At 60.4% G+C, this 10,243-nt stretch overlaps 1 protein-coding gene across 1 annotated transcript in view; it reads right to left on the minus strand.

The window, feature by feature from the left end:
- LOC104162519 (Kv channel-interacting protein 2-like) overlaps positions 1–6,524 on the minus strand; it is a 9,776-nt gene extending 3,252 nt beyond the window's left edge. The window contains exon 1 of the mRNA XM_009701265.1: positions 6,404–6,524. Coding sequence (XP_009699567.1) covers positions 6,404–6,524 — 121 coding nt within the window. The remainder of the gene's footprint in view (positions 1–6,403) is intronic.
- Positions 6,525–10,243: the final 3,719 nt, after the last annotated feature.

Genomic DNA, 10,243 nt, shown 5'->3' on the forward strand with positions numbered 1-10,243 from the left:
ACCTCTTCTCCCAGGGGGGATCAGCTCGCACCGCGGGGCAGGGGGAGACCCCAGCCAGGGGCTTGGACTCACCGAGGGGCTAAGCACACCCAGTGCAGGGGGGGTAGGGGACTCTGGGCAGCTCTGTGCTCACTCCCTGCTCAGCCCCTTTCATGCCCCCCATCACACCTCCGTCTCCAAACCGACACTGAGCTTTGAGCAACAACCCCCCAGCCCTTAAACCAGTGCCGGGAGGGTCCCACTGCCCCGAGCCAGCTCCAAAGAGGGTCTCGCCACTGTGCATCCTGTGGGAGCTGCTCCAGGGGAGCTAGAGAGGGGGAAAACCAGCCTGGAAGCAGGCGAGGACAGAGGTGGGTGCAGAGCCCATCGGATCGGACCTCTCTGGGGCAGGACTGATCCTGACAGCCCCAAACCCAGGGCAGGGGAGTGGTAGAGGCATCCCCTTCCTGCGGGCAGGGCCAGGGCGGAGGGCAGGCAGCAGCACCGCCAGGGACACACACACACAAAGGCAAGAAGAAGCACTTGCTTTCGCTGAGCGAGGGGATGGATTTGGGCCGGCAGCAGGGCAGCAGTTTGAGGAATCGCTGCTTCAGCGCTTTTTTAGTTTGGCCCGGCGGATTGCCTGGAAGAAAGAAGGAGTCACCAAGCAGAAGAAGAGTTAACAGAGCAGCGGTCCCCAGACCCGGCGGGCAGCAGGGCTGGGCACCCGGCGCAGGGCGAGCAAGGCCGGAGGCAGCTCATGCAGCGTTGGGATGAAGGGGTAGGAAGGCAAAGCCCAGCCCAGGCTCTGCTCGGCCTTTTGGCTTCATCCCAGGACAAACCCGGCACTGCATTTTCCCTCCTTGGGAAGGATGGGGATGGCAAAGGGGCAACCCTGCTGGGCTACCCACACCCAGCACCTCTGCACCCCTCCCCGTCAGAGCATGCTGGAGTGCACTGGAGGCACCCAGCAGCCCAGAGACCCAGGAGATGCCAGGGCTGGACCCTGCCCTTTAGCCTTGAGGCCAAATACCCACTCCCTGGGGACCCTCCCTTTCCTACGAGGCTGTGCAGGGAGGCAGGGCAGGATGGACCCTAAGAAACAGCCTGCGGCTGAGCTGGGGCGTTTCATCCTCCCCAGAGCTTGGGACCGGGTTTGATCCTGCTGGCACCCGACGGCTGAATGCAAAACATGCACCGACCCCAGCCATGCAGCCCGGACTGCGGCATGCACGCCCGCCCCAGCACGGCACTGCAATCTGAGCCTGGGGCCCTGCTTTGAGACAGCCAGATGGGGATGGGGCTCAGGACTTTGCATTGGTCAGGCTATGAGGCAGGGTGAGGGGCTCCCCACATCAGCCTGGCCCACAGCCATCGCTTCCAAGTGGCCCTGCATTAATAGGAGATCCCCTCGCTGCACAGACCCCCCCTGCCACCCCCTATTACCCCATCTGGACTCTGGTGGCTTTGCTCATCCCCATCTCTCCCAGCTGGCGCTGCCCCACGGCCACAGACCCGCTCCCTCCCTTCCCGCAGTGCTTCAAGCCAGCAAACTCAGTGCAGGACTAACGCCACAGGCAGGGAGGGAAGAAAGAGGAGGGGATGAAGGCCATGCGGGGCTCCAGCCCCCAAAGGGAGGCAGACAGCGGCACAGGGCACCTATGGGATGAAAGGTGCAAAGTCCCTTTGGGGCTCTGCTGACACTGCATTTGCTCCAAGCACCCTGGCTGTTTGCAAGCAGCAGGTCACAACGCCTACGTGTCCCAAGCTCTGGTTTTGGGTGGTTTCTCTATGGGGCTAGCAGATGGGATTTCCTCCGACAGCTTTCTGAGCCTTGTGGGGCTGAGATGAGCCAAGCCCAAGGTGCTGGGGATGCTGGGGAAATGGTGCTGCATGGTACCCAGCTACAGGATAGGGACACAGGTCTGCATCCAGCTTGGTTCCCAAGTGCCCACAGGCAGGACCTGGGAACTTTTGAGCTCATATGGAGGCAGCAGGCTGGGGCAGGCACCTCCATCACTCTGGGTCAGTGTAGAACAGGAGGTCATTGTCCCAGCAGGACATCACACAAGGTCACTCAGAGAGGGCAAACTTGTCCCCAAGGAAGTGGTATCCACAGCATGGTGCCAGTAGGGATGCATGGATGCACCCCTGGCATTTGTCACAGGGCAACAGAGGCAAGCGTGATGGCCAGGATCTTGGTGCTGGCAGGACAGCACAGCCTGGCTTCTATCTGCTCTGGGGTTTGTGGGCAGGCATGAAAAAGGCTTTTTCCTCCCTAGAAGCGGGCATCAGTTGTGCACAAAGCAGCCCATCTAATTTTCCAGGGCTTTAATTTGCAGAGGGAAAGGGAAATTGCACCTTTCAGCCTTCCAAGGATGCCCTGGGGCCAGGTCCCTCTGGCAGAGCCAAGCTGAAGAGATGGGGCAGGCAGAGCAACACCCAGTGCCAGGGTGATGGACCAGGAGAGGGAGCAGGGCGGGAGGGAAACCACACAGCGAGAGAGATGCAACAGAGAGTAAACTGTGGTTGGACTCACAGGGGCAGCAGGTATAGGCACGTGCAGTAGGTCAGGTCGGGTGCAAGTTACACTTTAGTTTGTTATAAAGAAGGAAAAAAGAAAAAAAATAAAGAACATGGGCGTTTTCTTAAGGAGGAAACTGAAGAGGGCCCGATTCCAGGGGCCCCAGGGCAGGGGAGGGAGCACGTTCAGCACATGCAGCTTAACAACAGGAGAGGGGTGACCAGGGCTGGGTTTTTGCTGTCCTGGCTTTCATGTGCCCGAGGGCTCTGCTGAGGAGGACACGCTGTCCCCTTTCTTTCCCCCAGGATCCACACTGTGAGCAAGTCTGGGGGCTCCCTGGGCTCCCCCTCACTGGGAAACAGCTCTGCCCAAAGATGGGGAGCAGAGCCAGGCCATGTGCTGCCCCGCTAGGCACACGGGATGTCCGCAGTACAAAGCCCTTCCCTGCCAGTGACAGCTCCTTTTCCAGATATCGCTCTGCCCTCCACCCCTCTGCAAGAGCTGGCATAAAACAAGTCAACAGAAAGGGCTGGCAGCGTTTTATCTGCGGCGGGAGGTCTGCCAGGTTAAGTGGCTTGTCGCTTCCCGTGCATCGCTTCACAGTGCAGTGACTTTGAAACGCACGCACAAACTGATGCTCCATCCTTGGGCAGCACCAAAAGGGGAAGGGATTTCCCATCCCCACCTCTACACGCTGTTGAAATGAGTCCCAGAGGTTATTGGACATTGGCTCTGAAGGGACTTACAGCAGGTGGATCCCCGGCCTCAGCAGTGACCGTCACCGCGACGGTTATGGACCACTTTGTATTGACACATCAGCAGCAGATGCGTCTTTGAGGGTTGGATCCAGCCAGTGCCGCCATGTCAGGGGGTTACATGGTGCGAGGCTGACAAGCCCCCTTCCCAGGGAGGACCCAAGCCCAAGCTTCTCCATGGTCTCCCCAGAGAGAAAGCAGGAGCCAGGGTCAGCCCGATGCATAACCATGTCCCTGCCCTCCCCACAGAGCCAGAGCCACCAGTGCCCTCCCAGTAACAGCTGGCTACGGAGATCAACCCACCCCTTCCACAGCACCCTCCTGCTAGAAAAGGCCCTACAATAACGAACCGACAGGCAGTGCCAAAACTCCCCCCTCATTCTCAGTAACCCATCAATAAGCACGTTATCACGACGCATGGAAGATGTGCATCCCACACCAGTGAGACCCCACCAGTGTCCCCAGCTCAGTGCCCAGGCATGGCTCCATTCCAGGATGGGAGCAGATGGGTCATGCAGCTCCCACAGCCCCTGCTTGGCCCCGTGGGGCAATGCCGGGTCAATCAGGTCAGGAGGAGCTGGTACCCCAGGGACAATCCGCCCCAGCACCCCGCCCTAGGAGCATGGTTTGGGCAGCGGAAGGCAGCCAGGAAAGGGGACCGTGCTGGGGATAGGATAGCCTGGCTGGGAAGTAGGAGGGTGAACCCCAGCCAGGGTAGGGTGATGAGCCAGAAGAAGGGGCAGGGCAGGCGCAGGGGAGCATGGGGAAAAGGGTCAGCAGTTCCCAGAACATGGTCTTTTCAGTAGAAGAGTCTCCATCCCCTTCCAGAGCATCCCCTTTTCTGGGAGGCCAGAGGCATGTCCCCAAACTCCCCCTGCCAGGCCATGGCTCTGGGTCCATCCAGGCAGCGACGGTGAGCCCAGTTGCCCCTACAACCAGTGGTTCACGATCATCCCTGTGCAGAGCTCAGCTCCAAGCAGGGATCACCAGCCCCCAGCTCTGCTCCCCCTCCGCAGCACCCAGCCTTGGGCAGTGCCACCTCCGAGTCAGGGGGACCACAGCTCTCCAGGGTCTGCAATGAAGACCGGCAGAAGGAAGAGACAGTGAGCTCCCCCAGCCACCCCGGGGTGGGTCAGGATGGGTCCCGCCAGCAGCAGCTCTGCAAATGACCCTCATCAGTCAGCGGTGACAGAGCTGAGTGTAACTGGGGCCAAGGTGCCTGCAGCAGCCGCTGGGGCCAGACGGTCATCCATTAGGGGAATGAAATCAGAGCTGGCATCTCCCCAGGCAGGGGGACCGACGGAGAGTCCCTGTCCTGGGGGTGGGACAGAGGCAGCCTCAGCCCGGACACCCAGAGCCAGGAGGGCTGGAGGAGCTGGGAGCACCAAAGCTGCCGAGCGATACCTGCAGTTCGTGGGACAGCAAAGACTCAGTTCCAGGATGTTCTCCAGTGCCAGAGAGAGGAGAGCAGTTGTACGACCCTTGTGCCGAGCAGGCCCCGAAGGGAGATGGGGGCATGGGCCAGAAGGGGCCACAGAGAGCAGGGCTCACAGCAGTGCTGTCCGCATTCCCATCCCCAGCCTGTGACAGTGCTCCCAGACAGCCTGGCTGTGCCCAAAGGAGGTGTTGGCAGAATAATAATTTCTCAAGCTACACCATGTATGAGATGTTGCGAGCAGGTAAAGCTGTGGGACTCGGACTGTCTGCATTGCCCTGACACAAAACCCACACGCAGGGACACATCCTGCCCTGTCCCCATCACCACTGCCATGGCAGGGACATCTCTGGCAGCAGGAACCGGTGCATCCAAAGTGCCAGAGGAGCTACCCAAAAAAATGCCCCAGCAGAGCAGCAGCTCCTCTTGGCTGCAGGCAGCACATCCCGTAAGAGACCCAGATGGCATCCATACCCTCCCCAGTAAGGCACAGGGATGAAGCCTGGGCATGTCTCAGCCATAACCCAGCCAGATCCCAGGCAGCTCAGGGACAACCTCCATCACAAGGGGGTTGAAAGCACCCCCTGGGCACAGCGCCTTCCTCCCCTCCCTCTGCTCAGCCACTAATTGCTCCTCTGATCACTCCTAACCGCACATCCTCCCATCACAGCTCCCATCCCGAGATCTGGCTGCCCGAGGGGATGTGATCTGCAGCCCCTTCATCCTGCAGCATCCCCAGCGCCAGCCAGGAGGCAGAGGGGATGGGGGCAAACAAACCCCAGACCGCACTGATGCAAAATCTGTTGGCAGCCCTTGTCTGAGCCAGGGCTGTCCGTGACACAGCCCAGGAAGGCAGCCAAAGGAGACAAAGCAGCAGCTCTCTGCACTCCCACCCTCACTAGGCACAACCAACAGGTTGTGCATCCCTCGCTCTGACATGTTTTGCATCCTCTTGTCTGGCCACATCCAGCCCTGTCCTCAGCACCCACCTGCCAATCCAGGTTGCTCAGCACCCACAGCAGCCCCTTCCCTCCCCAACCCTGGCACAGCCCCACAGGGAGGGCAAAGGGGCCAGGGGCTCCCGCTTATTTTAGCCACACTCCTCCCATAGCCACCAATTCCTGCAGCAGTGGGGTAAGCGTTCCCCTGCATGGTGCCATTCCCCACATTCATCGCTCTTTGCCCTCGGCTCCCACTCATCTCCCCAGCCCCAGTGACCTGCAGCCCTTTTCCCCATCATCTGACAACGCCCAGCCCTCTGCCCCCAGACTCCAACATCCCAGATAGTCCCAGTCCCCCCCACATTGCTTCACCTCAATGCCTCCAGACCCAGATATCCCCCATCCTAATGCTCCCAGACACCCAAACTTTCTAGCATCCTGCACCCCAACACCCCACACATCCCAATGTCTGCAGATATTCCAACCCCCACATCCCTGATACCACCGCACCCCAGTGCCCCCCCAAGCACCCCAACACTCTCAAACATCCCCAGACACCCTCACTTCCCCAGCTCCCTATACCCTAATGCCACCAGACACCCTAGACACCCTCCACACCCTAATGCTCCCCCAAATGCCCCAAAACACACTAATCCTTCCAAACCTCCCCCAAGTACCCTGCAACCCCTGGGACAGGAGATGAGGAGCACCTCCATCACAACATCCCCATCGCATTGCAACCCCATTCCCATCCCCGTCCCCGTCCCACCTCCCCTGGCCAGGTCGATGATGCCCAGGGCATGGAGTAGCTTGAGGCTGGAGCAGAGCAGCAGGATGATGCCCACCGTTTGCAGCCCCTGCGGGTCCCAGGTTGCCCCAGGAACCGACATCCCCCCGACACGCAGCCCCAGCAGGCAGCTGGTCTGGCAGCAACAGACCCAGCAAGGGAGGAGAGGGGAGGGCAGAGGAGGAGAGATCTGCCTTGGCCCTCCCTCTTCCCGCCCAGGCACCCTCTGGGGTCCCTCGGGGCACCTAGACTGCAGGGGAGGATGGAGCCCACGCAACTGCTGAAGGACGTAGGGGTCAGCATGCACCCCAGGGCACCCCTGCACCTACACAGCCTGGCACAGGCACCCTACATCACTGAAAACTGTGGAGGGGTGCAGAGCTGGCACCAATGGGTGCATGGAGGAGGCTTGGCTGCCCCCAACTCCCACCCGAACAGCAGTGTGTGGCGGCACCAACCCCAGAGCCAAGCCATGCACAGGGACCCTCGAGCTCATCACTCACTGTCCCCCAGGACACTGCTGCCACCCAGCCCAGGGACCAGCCCTGCCCACAAGAGCCCCTCTGCCCCATCCCAAACCAAACCACCAAACCTGCCTCCCAGCATTGCCCTCACCTTGCGTGCACCCACGGCACGGCATGAAGAGCTCCCTGCCTCAGAGCTCAGCCTCATCCACCGATCACCTCCACAGACTCCTGCCACCCTCACCTCTTCCCTCTTCACCTCCTGGGGGAACATCAGCACCTCTCCACACCAGCAAGTAAGTCACAGCCACGTGCAAGATCCACAGCACATGGAGGAGCCACAGTTGGGGGCTGCCAGCCCTGGGTACCTCACTTGCTGCTGGAGGGAAAGCTGTCCCCCAGGGTGCTGCTTGGAGGGGAGGGCAGCGCAGTGGGGGGCCCAGCCAGGGTTGGGGGTCTCCGCAGCACACTCAAAGCCCTGCCTTGTGGGTAGCAGGGCAGAGACCCCAGCCTGGCAGTAGAGGTTATCAGAAATTCTCTTTGAGCCGGTTTTCTACACATTTCTCACCTAAAAGCTGCTTCTGATCTGGCCATCCCCTGCTTCAGCGGCACAGCAAGCCCCAGGGCAGGCACCCACGGGGAATGAGACATTTCCCTGCGTCCCTGGGAGGGGATGCTGTAGCCAAGCACGGACTATGCGTGGGACCTCCTGCTCCAGGGACCACAACCCCAGAGAGCCCTGGCCAGAGCACCTCTATTCCCACCTGTGCCCAGTCCCGGGGTCTAAATCTGCCCCTCAAAGGGAGAGGTGAAGGAGACCCCACTGAGCTCTCACAGCACCCTGCAGCCCAACACAACCCTGTGCTAGAGAGCCTCAGGCCAGCCTCAAGCCAACCTCTCCCATTGGACTCCAAGGTTTCACCATCCTCCACCAGCAGAGCAGGGCTGCAAAGAAGGGCTGTCCCAACAGGCTCCCTTGCTCTCTGGCTTTATTGCTTTTTCCTCCAGCCTGCAATTTTCTCACCTCCCTGTGGATGAGCGATCTCCCTGCCTCTCCATCCACTGGCTCAGAGCCCATCTCTGGGGCAGGATGCAGCAGAGTGGGGTCCCTGCTCTGTGTCCAGCTGAGTCCCTTTGCTCCCCTCTCCAGGCACATCAGCAACAGAAAAAGCAAGCCAGACCAGAGGGAATTGGGAGGGAAGCAATGTGAAAAGTGATTAACGCGAGGCCGGAGGGAGAAGAGATTCAACAAGCTAATTACGTCTGGCTGGGCTGAGCGGGACGTGACACCACGCAGTGGCAGAGTCAGCGGGGTGCGTGCCGTGGGTGCTGCGGTCTTTGGGGAGCTCGGTGCTGGGAGAGCTGCCCTGCCCTGGCCCCAGCTGCAGGGATCACAGCCAAGGGGATCCAGGACCAAGCCCCCTTCTCCCCCAGCTTCACCCTATCCAGGCAGGGTGAGACAGTGCAGCCCACCCTGTGTCCACAGCGATGACCAGGGCTGATGTTCCTGGGTGCAGAGCATGCAGAAGATGCTCCAGTGTAGAGTGTAGGGTCCCCAAGAGACTTTCTTCTCCAGGACTCCAGTGCTGGCAGGATGCAGCCCAGCTACAGCATGCCTCAGAGTGTAAGGCTACGCTGGGATCCAAACTCAGGACCCAGCCACGGCTACCATACATCTCTGCCCCTTCCCCTCTCACTTTGCAAGCCCTCACCATGACCGAGCAGCCCTCTCCTGATTCAGCCACCAGGCCCTACAGCCAGCTGAAAAACTTGCCAGCCCCTGGAAAAGAGAAGGCAAGGGTTAAACCCACTGCATACGGGGAAATCTCTGGTGCACCCCAAACTTCAACCTGGGGCACCTGCAGCTGTTCCAGGCTGGATTTCAATGCTCCAAGACCTGACTCATCAACAGCCAGCTCACCTTGACCTCCTGGGTCTGTCAAACCCACCAGGCTGGACAATGCCCTGAGCCCAGGGACCCCTGGCACCGCACCCCGAAGGGCTGGTCCTTCTGCAGCCAAGATGCCATGCTCCTGCCAAAGGGTTCCTGGAAAGCCAGAGGAAATCAGGGCTTGGCACAGAGCTTTGCTCTCGCCAGCGCCATGGGGGTACTCATTTTCTCCCCTCTCTGGAGGGACCCTTGCCCTTAGCCAGGCACCAGGAGGTGGCCATGCTGCTCACTGCCACCACCCTCCTCTGCCTGGCATCCTTTGGGGTGTCAATGGTGCCCAGGCAGGCTGCTGCTCTCTCCTGTTTCTCCCCAGACTCTGGAGGGGTTTGGCACCCTCCCCAGCCCTGCTTCCCCTTCTGCATTCTCAGCTCTGGGGCAACAGCAGCAGCCCCCCAGGGAAGGGAGGGGCCAGCTCACCCCGTGTAAGGGGCTCTCCAAGACACCCCCAATCCTGCCTGCCCCACATGTAGCAGACCCTGACCCGGCCGAGGCAGGGACAGCCCTGCTAGCTCCGGGCAGGCACCAGTTATCCTACCGATAGCAGTCTGCAGTTTCATCTAATATTCATCTGAGGCTGGGCTACGCGGGTGACTCTCCCACCTTTTACCTCCTGCTCACCCCTCCTCCCAGCCTGGACCAATTGCTCCACGCTGAATTATTGATGTTGCACTTCAGGAGCCAAAATCGATAGCATTTCTCTTTGCCTGCCCCCTCCTGAGAGCTTGGCTGATACAGGCTCTTGGCAGGGGGCTGGAGCCCCCCAGGAACAGTGCTTGGGCAGCTCTGCCAGGAGATGTTTGGGTCTGGGGACAGGCATGGCAGCACAGGGCAGCGATGGGGTGACATGGCCCGTCAGCAATTAACCAGCTGGTAAACAACTCTGGCTGCAGCATCGATCGCCCGTGGAGCACAGCACACCCACGGGAGATGCTCCACTGCTGCTGCCAGACAGCAGCTCTGGCCGTGCCACCAAGGCTATGGCGGGGTCCAAGGGGGGACAGTGCCAAAGAGACAGGGTGAGGGGATGCAGACAACCAGCAGTCCTGTCCAAGTCCTTGCTCAGAGAAGGGCCAGCTCCAAATGGAGGACAAGTTTCTCGAGGCCTCATCCAGCTGAGTTTGGGAACCTACCAAGCCTGGAGTTCCCGCACATCATCCCTCTCACCTCTGTGGTCCTTCCAGGGGCAGATAGGGTCTCACTGCAAGATGCTCCCACTGAACCCTTCCCCAGGGCTGGAGCATTTTTCCAGTCTCTGGAAACACTCCATTCCCAGCCCATCACTGTGGTGGCACAACACCTCCCAGCACAACCCATCCCCAGGACACCCCACCAGCACAGCCTGGGCAGAGACAGCCGCAGGCAGGGTACCGGGAGGGATGGGGGAGGGAGAGACTGGGGCAGCACGTG

This window comes from Cariama cristata, unplaced genomic scaffold (genome assembly GCF_000690535.1).
Source record: "Cariama cristata isolate BGI_N322 unplaced genomic scaffold, ASM69053v1 scaffold19295, whole genome shotgun sequence".
In the NCBI taxonomy this organism is placed as follows: Eukaryota; Metazoa; Chordata; class Aves; order Cariamiformes; family Cariamidae; genus Cariama; species Cariama cristata.